The 19,179-nt window shown below is 42.9% G+C and overlaps 1 protein-coding gene across 1 annotated transcript in view; it reads left to right on the forward strand.

Moving 5' to 3' along the window:
• Positions 1-17,155, forward strand: part of SETD3 (SET domain containing 3, actin histidine methyltransferase) — a 108,195-nt gene extending 91,040 nt beyond the window's left edge. The window contains 5 exon segments of the mRNA XM_030214029.1: positions 6,571-6,645; positions 10,192-10,358; positions 12,555-12,640; positions 14,190-14,350; positions 15,858-17,155. Of these exon segments, the coding sequence (XP_030069889.1) occupies positions 6,571-6,645; positions 10,192-10,358; positions 12,555-12,640; positions 14,190-14,350; positions 15,858-16,316 (948 nt within the window). The 3' untranslated portion in view covers positions 16,317-17,155.
• The last annotated feature ends 2,024 nt before the right edge of the window (positions 17,156-19,179 follow it).

The following is a 19,179-nucleotide window of genomic DNA, read 5'->3' on the forward strand; positions in this document are numbered from 1 at the left end:
ATTACCTTCCAATAAGCCTGCACCTTAATACATGACCACCAAATGTGACCCATGGTGCCCCTCTGAGTACACCCTTGCCAACACAAAGGTGAGACACCTGGAAACGTGGTGTAAACGTGCAGGAGTCAGGTACCATCTATACAGCATCTTAACAGCATTATCTCTCCCTATACTCATCCCCAGGAATTCCTTTAATAGGGTAAATCTCTCTTTTATGTACCCTTCTTCTCCACTGCCACATCCAGACTCCGTTCCTTTTATTTTGCTGCACCATATGCCTGGAATAAACTTCTGAGTCAGTACATCGAGCTCCATCTCTGGATGTCTCCAATTCAATCTGTCACAAACATTACTGATAAAACATAAATACAATTACGCTGTCATCAGCCAAAATAAAAATACATATACTCTGAGGCCAGATCAAACACCAATTCATTATCCAAATGCCGAATTGAAAAATAAGAGCACTCAGAATGATTTATATGAATCCTCCAACTTAAGATTCTGAGGAAACGACTTCCAGAGGGCAGGAGTAAGGAAGAAAAATGCAGAGGAGCGTGTAGACTCCCACCTTGCCTTCGAAGGTGGGGCAAGACAAGCCTTTGGTTAAAGAGCGAAGTGTACAGGAAGGTTTGTAAGGGACAACCAATAACTGCATAAATAGAATTACAGTAATCATAACAGGAATTTACGTAGCATAACACAGAGATGAGTCGAGCTGACTACAACATATTACGAACTGCTCTGAGTCGATGAAGAGCTAAAAACCTGATTTCATAACTTGTGATATTTGAGGTGCAAAAGATAATGCCAAGTCCAAAAGTATCCCAAGGTACCGGAAAAGAAGTGACAAGCGTTACTATATCAAAAAGAACCAGCGTCGGCGAAGGAATGGAAGAGGACGCGCTTATGATCCAGCAGGCCACCATTTTGTCAGGATTGAGGATCAGATGATGATCCTCTAGCCAGTTGGTTACCTTCTGCAGACAGCCCTGAAGGGGGCTTAAATTAAGAGATGTTGGAATAGTTTAAAAAAAAAAAAATCTTCTGCATATGAATAGGCACTAATGCCATAGGTCTGAAATAATCAGTGCAAGAGGACAGGAGAAAGATTGAAAAAAGAAGCCCTGGGGAACACCATAGGAAATTGTATAAGACGAGGAGGTAGATGCAGACTGAACAACTGTAACAATCCTGTGTTCTAGAAAAGAAATAAACTACTGCAATACTGTTCCAGAAATGCCCAGAGAAGCCAAATGACGCATAAGAAAATGTCTAAGGTGAAAAGCAACTGAGAAATCTAAAGATACAAGCAAAGCTATCTTACCCTGTTCAAGATCCTAACCCCTATTCACTTGTTCAGTACCCATATCTGCTTATCAAGTATTTCCATTATCACTTACTTGGCTTGTTTGTCCTGATTAGATTATAAGCTCTGTCGAGAAGGGACTGTCTCTTCATGTTCAAGTGTACAGCGCTGTTTGTCTAGTAGCGCTACAGAAATAAGTAGTAGTAAGTAGTACTGCAGCTCTTTGTGACTCTGGACATGCCACTTAACCCTCCATCGCACCAGGTACAAAATAAACACCGTGTTTCCCCGAAAATAGGACATCCCCCGAAAATAAGACCTAGTAGAGGTTTTGCTGCAATTGGTAAATATAAGGCCTCCCCCGAAAGTAAGACCTAGCAAAGTTTTTTTTTTTTTTTTTTTTTTTTTCCCTTTTGAAGCAGGGTCGCCGAGAGCCGGACAAGGCCGTCGCCCCCCCCCCCCCCCCACCCGCCCTCCGTCACTCCCGGAACTAACCTGAAGCGCCTCCTTTCACCTTCGCAGCACGCAGCAGCAGGGCAGGCCACTCCTTCCTTCCGTGTCCCGCCCTCGCCTGACGTAATGTCAGGCAAGGGCGGGACACGGAAGGAAGGAGTGGCCTGCCCTGCTGCTGCATGCTGTGAAGGTGAAAGGCATTTAAGGTTAATTCTGGGAGCGACGGAGGGCGGGTGGAGGGGGGGCCCGGCAATCTCTGGTGGGGGGGCGACCCCGATGTTTCCCCGAAAAATAAGACATCCCCTGAAAATAAGACCTAGTGCGTCTTGGGGAGCAAAAATTAATATGACAGTGTCTTATTTTTGGGGAAACATGGTACTTGCATGTAATATGTAAACCACTTTGATTGCAACCACAGAAAGGTGATGTATCAAATCCCATCCCCTTCTCCCTTTCCTCTCCCCTAGTCTTGGCACAACAGACCCTTGGGAGCGGAAACAGTTTATTGGGAAGCAAAGGCCACTTCAGTACCCTGGAGATCTAAGAGGCCCCAAAGGTCCAGGGGATTCCAGTTCAGTCCCATCACTGAGCTGGGAGAAAGCTTGGCAGGAGTATGAAGAGAAGGAGGGGGCGATTTCTTCTGGGAGTCTTTCCTGAAGAAGGTGAGCTCTCCCCTCTGAGGAAGATAAGATCTTTGTGGCTGGTCTTTGCAGAGAGGAGTTGTCCTTCCTTGTAGGCAGCCTCCTCCTCGCACATGGGAGCTACCTTAGGGGAGGAGTCAGCCAAGGGAAGACACTATTTTTTTTGGTGGGGGGGAGCTGAGTAATACAATCCTTTCCTCTCCACAAGGCCCTTTCATGGAATGGGAGACCCCCGAGACAATCATTAATGGGAAGTTCTGTCATCTGTTATGGAAGGAACTAGACCATTTGTTTCAGACTCTGAAGATGGGCACCCTGGTGATGGTGATTACAAAGACCACCACTGTACAGGTGAAAGAGGAGTAGCATTGAAGAACTTGCAAAACAGACAAATAGTGATGCTATTTGTGCAAGCCTTTGAATCTTTGGCGCCTCAGGTCTAGGCTTCAATCTGTAGGAGCTACGTGGCCTGTGTGCTTCTTTTGATGGAGTCAGCAGTTTCCTGAATCACAAGAGGTTGCAAGGATGGAATTGGCAGCTGCCTTGGTGGCCAGGTTTTGGTGTGAAGCATGGTTGGTGTTGCTAGTGGTAGTGGCACACAGAAATATCTAGCTAAGAAATTGGGCAATGGATTCCACTTCAAAATTGTACTTCAGCAGTTTCCCCTTTTGAGGCACTCTTATTGGGGGAGCTTTTAGAAAAGTTGGTCAAGGATCTAAAGGAAGCCATACTGCCACGGAAGCTGCCTAAGAATCAGGTTCAGTTGGTTCCTTCAGGCAGGGTCCCTCTCATCTGGGTAGGCAATCAGCAGCTTTGGGTATGTGCTAGGACAGTTTTTGACACCCAGGGATGGTGAGGCCCCCTCATCCTCTTGAAGCAAAAGCTCCCAATGAGATCCAACAGGTCTGCTTCTTAGGAGAAGGGGGTACTGGAGGTAGGAGATTGCCTGTCCTGGGGGGGGGGGGGGGGGGGGGTTCTGCATCTGTGGGGAGTGAGTGCAACACCTTCACTTGGGGGCCATATGCTGGTTCTGCCAGAGGAGTGTAGTCAAGGATTGCTATTCAATTTACTATGTGGTTCTCAAGAAGGGAGGTTTCTTTTAAGCCTACTCTGAATCTTAAGAGGTAAATGCAGCACTGTATGGAGTTATTGTGATCCATGACTGCAGAAATCTTGGTTGAGGCATACCTACACAACCCTGTCCTGGAATGTCATCAGCACACATGCTTTTCTGCCCAAAGGGAAATGTTTCCAGTTCAGGGCAATGTCTTTTAGGCTGGCCACTATGCCCTGCACCTTGTGAAATTGCTGGTGGTGGCCTTCCTTCCAATGGAGGGGACGAATCCATCCATACCTGGATGACTGGTTGATCAGGACTGACTCAAGAGTGAGAGAACTTTGGTGGCGGTACACAGTCATTAAGCTTATGGAGAGTATGGTCTGAGTGGTCAACTATGCCAAGAGCAACCTTCAGCTGACAAGATCCTTGGAATATTTGGGAGCCACCTTCTATACTGAGGTCAGCAAGATGTTCTTGACCAAAGAGAATACTCAAGTTGATGAGTCTGATCATTGTACAGTCACAGTCCTAAAAGCATGACACTACTTTCAACTAAGATCCATGGTAGCTATGTTGGCTGAGGGCTTACATGAGGCCCCTTCAGCGTACCCTCTTCTCAAGGTGATCTCCCAGTTGCAGGAGTGTGTTCATCTCCCACTGCCAGCCAGTGGGTGAAGATAATTTGGCCTGGTTATGATCACCCTAAAATCTTCTCAAAAGAAGCATATTGGAAGTTCCAGATTTGGATAGTAGTGACCATGGCTGCCAGCCAATGAGTTTGGGGAACTCGTCTGGGCAGGTGGCACAGAGGGCTTGATTGTCCCTGGAGACTATATGGTCCAAAAGGCTAGAAGAATCTGAAGAGTAGTGTAGCCAACAAGACACTTCCAAAGTTCTTTGTTGCTGGCCCAGGTGGCAGCCTCTTCTGAAAGCAGGGTTGACAGTGTAGGTTCTGTAAGACAATTTGACAGCGGTGTCCTATATCAATATGCAGAGAATCAATAAGAATGTTGTGGTAGTCTCAGAAATTGCCTTGCTTTTCCAGTGGATGTAGAAGCTTCTGGTGTCAATTTTGGCAGCCCACATAGCCAGCATGGAGAATATTCAAGTGGACTTCCTCAGCGCAGTGCACTGGGCCTGGACAAATGGAAGCTGGAATGGCAAGCCTTCCATAAGACAGTAAGTTGATGAGGACAGCCAACCGTTGACCTAATGGCCTTCCAGAAGAATGGCAGTGCCAGTCTGTTCTTTATCTGGTGGAGGGAGTCAGTGTACCTGTGTATTAGTGTGCTGATCCAAATGCGCCCACTGGAAGAGCCACTTTGTGCTCCCACTCTGGCCCCTAGTCAGGTGGGTGGTGCACCAGATTGCAAGGCATCCCTTCTTTGTCAATTTGGTAGGACCACATTGGGCATGGGCATGGTGCCCCAGTATGCAGACTTAATGAAACTAGTAGGGGAGCCCCTAAGGTTTCACGTAGTTCAAGGCCACCTCCATCAGGGTCCAGTTCTTAAGGAGAATCTGGTTCCCTTCTAGCTTAGTGTGTGGCCCTTGGAAGGCAAAGGCTGTCGTGCAAGGGGTACTCTGCTGCAGTAATTTCTATGCAGTTGAAAACCTTTAGCGCATCTACTTTGTGAGAATGTAGAGGTTGAGCTGCAAGCTCCCTTTTTTCGTCGTCTCAATGGCGTTGGTGTTATTGTGTATTCTTCTTTGCAGCCCAAGGTAGTGTCACCTTTTCATGTTGAACCAGTTGGTCTCGCTTCCAGTGGTAGACGGTAGGGATGCAAAGCTATCCATGCTTTGGATTTTTAGCTCTGATTTGCTACCTGGAGGTTACTACATAGTAACATAGTAAATGTCAGCCAATTTTTAAAGAACCCGCACGATCCATCTAGTCTGCCCAACAAGGTGACCAGAGTTGAATCTGGCACTCTGCATAGGTTCTGCTTCATAATTAAACCCTTGTATACGTAATCTTTCTGTCCCATCCAGCCTTGGTACTGATCTGTTTTTGCCATTTACGGGACACCGATGGTAGACGTCTGCCCATCTGTAGCCTTATTTCCCAACCTCTGAAGCTGCCATCAAAATTGATATAACTGTGTCCTTTGATGCAGGCATTCTAGCCAAAATATGGGTGCTATCAGGTCTAGCTGTACCTTTTTGAGAATAAAAGGTTGCATTTGTTGCTTGGTTGTCTTTGTTTTTACCTTCTCTCCTGGATATTCCTATACTCTGTAGCAGAAGGTTGTCATCTTTTGAGTGGAGTATACCAATCCTTAGTCTAGTGACATCACTAAAAGTTAGTGTTCTCTGCCCATCTGCTGGTTGGGGAACACAATCCACTGGTCTGGACTGGTCTAGCAGGACTTGAGGAAAAGGATCTTAGCAGGTAAGGACAAATTTCATGTTTAAAATGATTACTACAGGTTGCCTGAATGGGTTTAAGTGTGGAATAGCATCAGTTCTATGCTAGGGTATAGCAAAGCTCGTTCCTACTTCTCTTAAGAGGATCAATCCAAATTTAGAAGAATGCTGGAGTGGGCTGGATCATTGCTGAGAGAGGGTCATGGTTAAAGTCACATGACCTATGTCAACTTCTGGCTTGAGAAAATGCTGCTGCTATGCATACATCGTCAGATATAATAATCTACAGGTCCTGGTTTGCGTAGGACTTAATTGGCAATTCCTGCCCTATTAAGGGTAATTCCTATTCTTTTTTTTTTTTTTTTTTTTTTTGTGAGGCCCTATAATATATCCTCTTATTAGTGTTTCTGTCTAGACCTTGATGAGTTATAGAAATTTAAACGTGCTGGAGGAGGTGTTTGTAAAGCTTTGGTCTATCTAGAAAAATATTTAAACAGCTTTTAATGCTTTAATATTTCACCACTACTGCAGTACTTATTACATTCTGAAATGCCTATTCAAATTTGTTAAGGAGGTGGGGATATAACGTGCCATAATTCTGGTGCTGGAGTGTCACAAAAGATTACTGCCAGACCTGGTGAATATTTGTGTGTTGGATAGTTTAATTACATTTGGGAACACACTGGCTCTGGGTAAAAACGTGGTCCAGGTTTAAAACTCTCTCTCTCTCCTCTTCCTAGATCACTACAGGTTACAATTTAGAAGATGACCGTTGTGAATGTGTAGCATTGCAAGACTTTAAAGAAGGAGAACAGGTAAGGTTTTGTACTGTGGGAAATGTCATCGTTGTGCAGTAAGATTCACATGCAATATATGGTCACTGGCGTCTGACAATATTTGAAATTAGTGTGCAAAAGTACATGTTCTAGAGGCAGTGTCTGTCTAAGCTGGCATATGTCTAATCAAAATAGCCATGCTCTGCCTTAGGGGGAGTTCTTACCTCTGCATTTTTCCTCCTCAAGACATTTCAGTTGAAAGCTATGCACTCTGGATCTCCTTGTCCATCCCTATATTTTGCATGAACCTGTGGGGTAGTTTTTTTTTTTTTTTTTTAAGCTTTAGACTGTGATTGTTGATGGAATGTGTGATTATTGGTGACCAAGTCCTGTTTTCAGTGCGTGTGATTTTTTTTTTTGGTCTGAAACTGACAAGACTGGGCCTTTTTTAAAGTAGAACACAATCTAGTGCAAAGGATAATAGTAGCATAGTAGATGACGGCAGAAAAAGACCTGAATAGTCCATCCAGTCTGCCCAAGATAACTCATATGTGCTACTTTTTGTGTATACCTTACCTTGATTTGTACCTGTCCTTTTCAGGGCACAGACCGTATAAGTCTGCCCCGCCTCTGCCATCCAATCTCCACTAAGCTCCTGAGGATCCCTTCCTTCCGAACAGGATTCCTTTGTTTATCCTAAGCATGTTTGAATTCCGTTACCGTTTTCATCTCCACCACCTCCCGCGGGAGGGCATTCCAAGCATCCACCACTCTCTCCGTGAAAAAATATTGGTGATGGAGCTGCTTGATATAATAGTATCAAAGAGAAAACGGGAAACACCTCTACGCAAACGACAAATCTCCAAAGGAGGAGTGGCCTAGTAGTTAGGGTGGTGGACTTTGGTCCTGAGGAACTGAGTTTGATTCCCACTTCAGGCACAGGCAGCTCCTTGTGACTCTGGGCAAGTCACTTAACCCTCCATTGCCCCACGTAAGCCGCATTGAGCCTGCCATGAGTGGGAAAGCGCAGGGTACAAATGTAACAAAAAAAAGAATTAGAGGATGACACACAGCTCCAACACGTTGGGAGAACAAGTGATCTTTATTCCAAAGCACCAAATAAAGACCCAACACATGTCTGTATTTTTGGCAGAGATACCACCTGCATCAGGGGTCTAATAAAATCGCTGTACAAGAGAACAAATTCATATATAAAAAAAATAAACAATGAAATAACTAGATATTAAAATATCTATAAACAAAACACATCAGTGGACTAAACATACGAAAACCTGGACCACAGAATAAAATGGACTTTAAAATCTATATAAACTCATGTATATTAAAAAAAAAAAAAAAAAAAAAAAAAAAAAAAAATTCAAGTACAGAGCCAAACGAGCATGTACATAACACATAAATAGGCAAATCTAAAATAATGCAAAAATGAGAGAATATAAAACCAAATAAAATTGAGGTCACCTATGTGTGCAAACAGGCACATCTATGACGGTGTGATACTGAAAAATATGACCAGTCTAAATTAAAAACCCACCTCTATAAGATCAATCTATATGTGGTGCTAGAGAAAATGGGATCTACTGTTTTGCATAAAATGTGAAAAGTCACAGTGACACCACTTCTGCAAATGAAGAGGAAATTATGTGCATGGATGCTATCATCATGATCATCAAGATCTGATAAATATGACAAAGCAAATTATATTAAAAAAAAAAAGGGGGTGGGGGGAGGGTCAAGGCAGGTGAAGGGAGGGAGGATCTGTTGTATAAAATTAAAAATAATAGAAGTAACATAAAGCATTGTGTTGGTGATGGTGCGTTTCTTTACTAGATACCCAATGTTAGATTCATATTGTGTTAAAGTGTAAGTTCTCTCATTGAGTTTGGACTGGTTATCCTATGCAATGATCAATAAAATCTTCTGAAAATCAAATAAAACAAACTCTGAAGAAACATAAAAAACAAGGATAGGTGTAATCCAATATTTCATTATCATATTTAAATGGGCAAACTAAAACCCACCTGGGACATCAGAAAACGGAGTATATAAACAAGCATTTAAAAACAAGCTTTTTATCAAATAGATCCTGTTGTCCCAGGTGGGTTTTAGTTTCTTGGCCATTTAAATATGATAGGTGTAACCCAATATTTCGTTATCCCTGTTTTTATGTTTCTTCAGAGTTTTTTTTTTTTTTTTTTTTAGATCACTTAAAACTGCTCTTCTGGATTATCTCTCACGTTTAACTGTCTCCTACCCCCAGCACGGCTTCTCCGTTCTATCAATTATTACTGCCTTGTCTTTCCCGGCTTTTAAACTAGACCACCGAGGAAAGAAGATACTTGCTCAAGGAAAGGCGCACAACCTGCTTCCAAGCATTATATATATATATACCCATACCCTGCTCGGAACTGATGCCCTTGAGCAAGTATCTTCTTTCCTCGGTGGTCTAGTTTAAAAGCCACTATCTTGGTTAAGTAATCTCTCCTCTCCCTAACCCCCCCCCCCCTCCAATATTCTAATGCATATAAAACCACTTTCCTGCACAGTCTTCTCATCCAAGCAGTGAGACGCTAGAGCTCGGCATGACCCCCAAGTCCTGAATGTGGAACTGGGAGTATTTGAGAACTCCTATCCTGGTAGTTCTGGATTTTTGTTTCCTATCGAGCACCCAAAATTGAGCTTCCAGCAACTCTCTCCTGCACCTTCCTGGTCACTTGTGCCCATGTGGACCATAACTGCCGAATCCTATAATCAGATTCCTTTGGGTTCCTCTCCCAAGAGGCAGAAGTTCACCTATTTTGGCTTAGAGTTGGCAACAAGGAATTAATCTCTCTCACTAGATCTTCTGGATTAGCTATTGTCAAAGATAAAATGATGGGCTCAGTTGACCACTAGTCTGACCAAGCATAACACTACTTTTGTATAGCTCCTACAGAACACATTATGACAATGTAGATTGTAAGCCTTATGGGGCAGGGAAGTAACCTACTGCACCTGAATGTAACTCACCGCTAAAGCCAATAATTGGGAGTAAAAAAAAACAAACAAAAAAAAGCTATAAAGTAGAACAAGACAAACGATGAAAATCACTTGGACTTCTAGTTTAGCAACAGTGGAAGTTTATTTTTTTTTTTTTTTTGGGGGGGGGGGGGGGTTCTCTTTCCTGTGCACCAACACTTTTTTCTTCCTGAATTACGTACAAAGCTCTTTACTTCAGTACTGACTACAAACCTTCCTCGTGCAAGGCCTTCCCCTCTTCAAACCAGGGACCTACTGTTCCGTTCTTTCCAGCCTGTCACATTTTTTTTCCATCTTTTTTTTTTTTTCTTTTTTTTGGGGGGGGGGGGGGGGGGGTGCAGTTGAATTTATTTAATAAACTACAAAATACAAACAGTGACAAGTATCTCTGATTACTGCTTTAATGCTTTTGATTTTCATTGTTAGTCTTGCTGAGAATTTTTGGTGCTTTGGTAAATTGTGGTGTATGTTAGTCACACAGTGGGCATAGCTCACTAACAAGATATCTGACATGGCCCTCTTCCTTTTTTTTGCTTCTCTTGTTGTTAGATTTACATATTTTATGGCACTCGGTCAAATGCTGAATTTGTGATCCACAATGGTTTCTTCTTTGATGATAATTCGCATGACAGAGTGAAAATAAAGCTTGGTGTGAGTAAAAGTGACAGACTGTATGCTATGAAGTCGGAGGTCTTGGCTCGGGCCGGTATTCCAACGTAAGTAAAGTACACTGGTTGTTTTTCTTTTGGCATAAAATGCTTCAGACTGCTTAATGTTTTCCTGTTCACTCTAGTTCTGGTTTCTTCCTCCTCCTCCTGTTTCACAGAGCTCACATAGCTGTAATCTTGGGCAAGTCACTTAACCCTCCATTGCCTCGGGTACAAACTTACATAGTAACATAGTAGATGACGGCAGATAAAGACCTGCATGGTCCATCCAGTCTGTCCCTGACAAACTCATATGTGTATACCTTACCTTGAATTTGTACCTGTCCTTTTCAGGGCACAGACCATATAAGTCTGCCCAGCAGTATTTCCCGCCTCCCAACCACCAGTCCCGCCTCCCATCACCGGCTCTGGTACAGACCGTATAAGTCTGCCCTCCCCTATCCTCGCCTCCCAACCACCACCCCCTCTTCCCCCCAACTGCTCCGCCACCCAATTTCAGCTAAGCTTCTGAGGATCCATTCCTTCTGCACAGGATTCCTCTATGCATATCCCACGCATGTTTGAACTCTGTTACCGTTTTCATCTCCACCACCTCCCGCGGGAGGGCATTCCAAGCATCCACCACCCTCTCCGTGAAAAAATACTTCCTGACATCTTTCGATCCAACCACAGCACCGAAACAGTACTAATCACTCTCCTAACCAAATTCAAGCAAGCAATTGCAACTGGCAATAATGTACTTCTCCTTCAATTCGACATGTCCAGCGCGTTCGACATGGTAAGCCATAAAATACTATTAAACATCCTAGAATACTTCAGGATTGGAGGAAACGTACTTAGTTGGATCAAGGGTTTCCTAACCGCAAGAACATACCAAGTGATATCAAATTTGAATACATCACCATGGAAAACAGAATGCGGAGTACCCCAAGGGTCACCGCTTTCACCGACCCTTTTCAACCTAATGATGACGCCTCTAGCCAAAGCGCTATCCAACCAAGGCCTTAACACCTACATCTACATAGATGATGTCACGATCTACATCCCATTCAAACATGATCCAACAGAAATCACAAAGAAATCAAACACAGCCTCCAAATCATGAATTCATGGGCGGATGCATTCCAACTAAAATTCAACGCAGAAAAAACACGTCTCATCACAATACAACACGAACAAATCCACCACTTTACCCTACCTGTTTCAGATAGCCTGAAAATTCTAGGAGTCACAATTGACTGAAATCTGACACTAGAAAGCCATGTGAAAAACACAACAAAGAAAATGTTCCACTCAATGTGGAAACTCAAGAGTAAAACCTTCCTTCTCAAGGGAAATATTCCGCAGCCTGGTACAATCAATGGTGCTAAGTCAACTAGATTACTGCAATGCAATCTATGCCGGATGTAAAGAACAAATCATTAAACTCCAAACTGCCCAAAACACAGCAGCCAGACTTATATTTGGAAATACGAAAGTGCCAAACCCCTAAGAGAAAAACTACATTGGCTCCCACTTAACGTATTACGTTCAAAATCTGCACTCTAGTTCATAAAATCATTCACGGTGAGGCCCCGGTCTACATGTCAGACCTCATAGACTTACCAACCAGTAGCACTAAAAGATCAGCACGCACATTCCTGAATCTCTACCCCAGCTGCAAAAGACTAAAATATAAATTAACATATGCATCCAGCTTCTCCTACATAAGCACGCAACTATGGAATGCACTACCAAAAGCCACAAAAACAATACACGACATAACTAATTTCCGAAAATTACTAAAAACCAACCTGTTCAATAAGGCATACCCTAATGATCCATCCTAAACACTAGACAACAAAACTCATACCGGAACTGGACAAAAAGCGATCTCGCTATACTTGACTACCTCAGTACTCCGTCACAAATGAACTTTAACGCAATACCACTTTATTTCTCATTACAATAATGAATTCTCTATACTTGATTGCCTAATCTACTCTCACTATTAACTTAATGCAATACCACTTTGTATTTCTCATTCCGGAAATGGCAATCGCCACTACGGAACAATGGAAGCCACTTTGAGCCTGCAAATAGGTGGTGGGAAAATGTGGGATACAAATAAAATAAAATCCTTTACCGTGGCTCGTTCCCACACTATTTTTTTTTAATTCCCTTCAGCACAGTGAAGTATGTGAAAGAGCCCTCACCTGTCTGTTCCTGTTTCTGGGTTGATTTTTTTTTTTTTTCTTTTTTCAGTTCCAGTGTGTTTGCCTTGCACATCACGGAGCCACCAATCTCTGCCCAGCTTCTTGCATTTCTTCGAGTGTTTTGTATGACTGAAGGTAAAAAGAACCGTTTAACAATATGGTTTGCTGTTTTCCAAGTTGTAAAGAATTAAAAGCCATGAAGGATCAGACAGAATAGTTTATAGAAAACATGGGCGGGAGGTGAATTTCTTTCTTACAAAACTTACCTTATTCATTTCTTCTTTCCGTGTACAAGTGAATGGCCACCAGTCCCTATTCTGACTGATCCAACCTTAACATAGGGCTGGCAAGGTTTCATGTGAAAGTTGGTACCTGACAGGCAATTAAATGCTCATTCTAAGATTATGCACATGAAGTGCTTTGTTATGAAATTACTTCTAAATGAAGCATCAAACACCTATTTTAGTGTGCATTTTTAGGCTCCCAGAACTGGCCCAGTAGTGCATAAACTTGTGTTTTCAGGCAGATGCAACTATATGCATGTACATATGTATTTTGTAAAATACAAGAAATATTCAGATCACAAGGACCAAACTTCTTTATATTGCAAAGTTTTATTGAAAAATAGCCTGATGTGGCCACATTTTGCCCGGCTAGGAACTGTCGGGGGTTAATTCATTAGAAGGCGAAATAGCCCTACGCCTGGAATAAACTTCCTGAGCCCCTACGTCTTGCCCCATCCTTGGCCACCTTTAAATCTAGACTGAAAGCCCACCTCTTTAACATTGCTTTTGACTCGTAACCACTTGTAACCACTCGCCTCCACCTACCCTCCTCTCCTCCTTCCTGTACACATTAATTGATTTGATTACTTTATTTTTTGTCTATTAGATTGTAAGCTCTTTGAGCAGGGACTGTCTTTCTTCTATGTTTGTGCAGCGCTGCGTATGCCTTGTAGCGCTATAGAAGTGATAAATAGTAATAGTAGTAGTCTCTTGTAACCAGAGCTAATATTGTGATGTCATAATGCCTCAGGCCACCAATAAGAGCCAACCTCATCAGTGATGTCACAATGGCTTGATTGTCCTATACTTGGCTTACTTTTATTACATAGCTCTTTGAGCAGGGACTGTCTTTCTTCTATGTTTGTGCAGCGCTGCGTACGCCTTGTAGCGCTATAGAAATGCTAAATAGTAGTAGCAACAAGGTCCCTCGAAAAAGGTCAGGCACTGGTTTTCCAGACGACCAGTAGGCAGCAGCTTAGTTCACAGCACTTTGTCCTTGTGATCTGTATTTTATATATAATACATATGTACACACACAAATAATTTAGAAAATGACCTACCAAAAAGTCTGTCTTAAACTTTCAATGTTACTTACCACAGTGGGTGGATTTTTCTGTGTAATAGTAGTTGTTCTCTGGATTGATTGAGCTTCAAGTTTTCTTTAGTCCCTCTTCAGTTTTGTCCTTTCCAAGTATTGCTACATTGTTTTGTTGTTATCCAATTTATCCTGATTGATTTAAACATTTTGAGCTCATCAGCTTTTGTGGATATAAATTTTGCAGCCCTTAATTCACTTTTTTTTTTTTTTTGGGGGGGGGGGGGAGCCCTGTTCAGTTATTTTAAAACCAGAAATAGTGATGGTAGTTTTTCTGGTTAACCAGTTTTACTACATTTCACAGAGGAACTGAAAGAACATTTGATGGGAGAACATGCGATTGACAAAATCTTCACCTTGGGCAACTCTGAATTTCCAGTTAGCTGGGAAAATGAGGTCAAACTTTGGACTTTCCTTGAAGCCAGAGCATCCCTGCTTTTGAAAACATACAAAACCACTGTTGAGGTATGTTTCTGTCTATAGAGAGTCCAGTTTCACAGTTCTATATAAAAACACAGTATTTCTTCAAAGAACAAAAGAATAGCTATACTGGGTCAGACCAGTGGTCCATCTAGCCCAGTATCCTGTTTTCAACAGTGGTCAATCCAGGTCACAAGGTACCTGCAGAATCTCAAAGTAGCAACATTTCCATTCCAGCAATCCAAGGCAAGCAGTGGCTTCCTCATGTGCAGACTATGTACTTTTCCTCCAGGAACCTGTCCAAACCTTTTTTTTATACCCAGATATGCTACTACATCCTCTGGCAAAGAGTTCCAGAGCTAGTAATAGTTACAGTGGGACTTGAAACCTTGGTTTCTGGTCCACTGCACTAACCACTAGGCCACTCCTCTGTTTTAAGAATATTATTGTATATTGGGACAAATCTGACTGTGGCAGTGCTAAGTGTGGCAGGATTCAGTTCCTGATCCAGGCTTCCACCCCTTTAGCTGGCTGGACTGAGAGACAGCATTCACAGCCTTGGGCTGGGGAGGAGCTCCAGCTGATTCAGAACCAGTGACACCTGCTAGCTGGTTAAGAGTGCCCTTACACAGAGTTGCACCAAGAGCTGTGATTCCTGCCTCTTGGGCCAGAGAACTGTTGCAGTAATGAATGGGCTGGAAGAAAAGGGAGTAAAAACGAAGTGACCATCAGGTAGCTAAGCACGCATCTTAACTGCTGTAGGTGCTTAAAGGTCACATCCAAGTGAACTGAAAGCCGTAGAGAGGAGAAAACGTAGAATATTAAGGTAAATGACCAATATAATCATAAGGCAAGAGGAAGTTTTTGATTTTTTGGAAACCTGTTGAATAATTGGTCTGTGTTTATATCTTGGTTTTGGGATACTGCAAATTTGTGACAGCAGCTCCATAAGTAGCAAGTGAGTCTGTTGGAAAGTATCACGCAGTGCTCATTGAAGAACGATATAAAATAGAAAATTTTTTTGTTTAAAAAAGCCATATTACCTTATCCATGTGAACAGACAGATGGGAGCAAGATGTGTATCGCCCCTGTTCCTCTGCCTTGGTCAATAATTTCTCAGCAAATATGCTGGTAATATACTGCTTTCATAGCTGAAGATGGTTACTGAGCATGTGTGCTACCTTCGACCAGGCCACTGTGTTTTCTAGGCAGTATGGGTCGAGTTTTTAAGCAGATATTAAATGCCATGCTGAATACTCCTGAAGAGAATTTAAATCCTTGTTCAAAGACAGGCTCCCTTACAGGAGCTTTAATTTAAGATGCACTGAATATCCTAATATCTACTTACTCTTATACGAACATTGTCTGTCATCCTTAAAACGCTTGGAAGATGGACACAGTGAACTGAAGAAATATATGTTTTGCAGAAACCCACACACATGCACAAGCTTTTCACGTCACCTAGTCCACTTTCATTTTTTTCTGATTAGAAAAATGGCCGAATTTGATCTCGTGTTGATTCTTTAAATATGCCATTTAATTTTTTTTCCAGGATGATAAACTCTTGTTGGAGCGGGATGACCTTACTTTCCATGCGACAATGGCCATCAAACTCCGCCTGGTGGAAAAAGAAATTTTGGAAAAAGCAGTTAAGAGTGCATCTGATAACAGGAAGCAGAATAGCAAACAGCTGGAGGAAGGTGCTCCCCTTCCAAAATACGAAGAGAGCAATATTGCCTTACTAGAGAACACTGTGACAGACTCTAAGCTTCCACTTGTCCTGAGAAACTTTGAGGAGGAAGAGGAGGCTGAGCACCAAGAGGAACTAAAGATGCAAGAATCAATTGCCATGGCAAATATCACGGAAAATGGGTTTACACACGGCAAGGAGGCTATACTTAACGGGACCAAATCTGAAAATCAAAAAGTAAATCAAGACAGCAGTAACAAAGAGGCAGAAGATACCAAAGAATTGTCGGACAGCAACGAGGACGGCAAAGAAGAGTTGTGAAATGCAAGTTGACTTTATTGCAAAATTGAGAGACAATTTCGTGGACAATGCGTTTACATTAGTGTTTTCTTGTTGACGTTTCTGCAGATAGAAGGAAAAACGTTTTGCTGCTTTTCTTTGAGTGTTTTGGTTTTTTTTTTGGTTTTTTTTTCATTTGGCTATTTAACAACCCTATTGAACTAAGATTGCCACCTTGCTTTCACATAAAAAGTAGCAAAGTAAATTTGTGGTGAAAGGCTGCAAATATTATGAGGTTCTCTCACTACTCAGCCTTTCCCATTTCTAAAGGCAAGTACAGTTTTCATTCTGGGAAAGAGAATCCTGGTATCACCAGTGGCTATTATCCATTATGGACTCCTTAATTTCTGCTTCCAATAAAGCTGATTTTTGAATGTTTTAAGGCAGAGGGCATCAACCTTATGACAGGTGAGACTTGAAGCAAACCTGTTAATACTACTCAAAGATTCACATGAGGTGACGACCTTTATTTTTCAAGTGTTTTTTAGTGTTGAAAGTAATCTTGCACATGCTTCCAGGCACGGCTGGGAAGTTCAGATTGTCTGTACATAAACAAAATCACCTTTTGAATCCAAAGTAAGATTGTACAGTACATCTGTTTCCTTTGAGGAATGAGTTTGTTGTAAAATCCGTACATTTTCAGTCCTGGCTGCAGGAGGCGGCAAGTAACAGTCTGGACGTGGCTCTGTCTGGTTCACAGCTTTGAACTATGTTCAGTGTTCATTTGCTCCCCGCTGGATTCAGGTTTTCACTGTAGCTAGAGATTTTCAAAGCTACACTTTTGACTAAAATGAATATTAAAATTAAAAAAAAAAGCTTTAGATCTTTGTCTATTTTTATTGCTACTTAGTTACTTGCTGTGCTGAAGGCATCCGGTTAAACTTTTACTCTGTAGAACACAGGACGGTGTTTGGGGGCTACTCTGATGCCAATCTTTCAAACCAGAACAAATTTTCTGGGTTGGAACACAACTGAGACAGTCTGCAAAGAGGTGCAAAGCCATGAAATATATTAGTTCTTTGTCAGACCTGGCTGGGCTGCCAACAGATTTCTTAGACAGCAAACATAAAGCACTGTTAATGCATCTTCTTGCTGTTTGAAACATAACTTTGTTCAAGATGAAGTCAGGGTTGGAATGTAATTGTAATAGCAAACAAATCCACCACAGGTATGTCTTGAAAGTATATTTACTAACCTGTGTCGGCACTTCAACATGGGATTTAATGAGTTCATAACATGCCTTATTTATGGTGTTAATACGTGTTAAATCTCATACTAATGTGGAATTCAGTGTAAATATGGGATGGGAAATGGGCAGGAAATTGCTTTTCAGTAACCTGCATTAATTTAGGAATTTTAACTGCACCTTCAGAGATGTAGTTAACTGCTTCCACATTAAACACATATATGTATTTTTTAACATTAACAGTGCATCATTAGCACAGTTTAGTATATAAATTCCTTATGAGCCGATAATCAGAAGCAAACAAAAGAATGCACTTGCAGGCTCTGACCGCAGCTAGCATGCAAATCCATGCTAAGCAGGCTCTGACCGCAGCTAGCATGCAAATCCATGCTAAACAGGACTCTTAGTGCAAGTAGCATGCAAATCCATGCTAAACAGGGCTCTTAGTGCAAGTAGCATGCAAATCCATGCTAAACAGGGCTCTTAGTGCAAGTAGCATGCAAATCCATGCTAAACAGGGCTCTTAGTGCAAGTAGCATGCAAATCCATGCTAAACAGGGCTCTTAGTGCAAGTAGCATGCAAATCCATGCTAAACAGGGCTCTTAGTGCAAGTAGCATGCAAATACATGCTAAACAGGGCTCTTAGTGCAAGTAGCATGCAAATCCATGCTAAACATATTCCTTCCCAATGATCAGCGAGCAGCGTGCCAAACATTGGTGCACTGTCCACGGCAAACGCTACGACAGCTTGGAGCTGGTGTTGGGGTTTACAGACCATTGGGGAGGAATGGTGAGCCCAGTCCAGCATGCATTTACATGCTAGCAGGCCCTCATTCCCCCCCCCCCCCCCAAGCCAGTGACATGGGGGCTGGAGGTCAATGGACCTCCAATCCCTTCAACACCCCCCCCCCATAACCCCCCCTCACATCCCCCCCCCCCCCCAAAAGAGCCCTGTTGGCCCACTGGGCCGCAAATGAAGCCCCCTCCCCCAACCTGGTGGTCTAGCTACCCTCTTCCCTGCCCCCCGTACCTTTGTTGGATGAAGGAAGTAGTACACTCCCTCCTTTTCAGCATTGCTGCCTTGAAAATGGCGGTGCCCTGGGGCTTCACACCATATAAGGGAGTTTCTCCCTTATATGGTGTGAAGCTCCACCCAGTGCATCCCAGGATGCACTGGCAGGGCTAGATGCTGCCATTTTCAAGGCAGCACTGGAAGATGAGGAAGTGTACTACCTCTCCTCCGTCAGAGGTACGGGGGGGCAGTGAAGAGGGGCTGTTAGACCACCAGGTTGGGGGGGGGGGGTTAATTTGCAGCCCACTGGGCCCCAGGGCTTTTTTGAGGGGAGGTTAGGGGGGGCTGAGATCAACCCCATCTCCAGCCCCCTCCCCCCCCCGAACTTGGGTCAGGGGAACTGGAGTTTCGCCAGACCTCCAGCCCTCGTGTCACTGGCTTGGGGTGGGAGTCGGTGGGTGCACTAGGCCTTGCTGTTTGGGGTCTGATGGTCCCACAGACCTCCAGCCCCTGACAGGTTTGGGTTTTTGACAGCCTGGACCTGTCAAACAAGTGTAGGAAGATTGAGGCACAATCCTCACTCACTTTACCCTATGATCAGAGATCATAGCGCGCCTAAGTTTGCGTGCCATTATCTCTGATCCTT

This window comes from Microcaecilia unicolor, chromosome 9 (assembly GCF_901765095.1).
Source record: "Microcaecilia unicolor chromosome 9, aMicUni1.1, whole genome shotgun sequence".
NCBI lineage: Eukaryota > Metazoa > Chordata > Amphibia > Gymnophiona > Siphonopidae > Microcaecilia > Microcaecilia unicolor.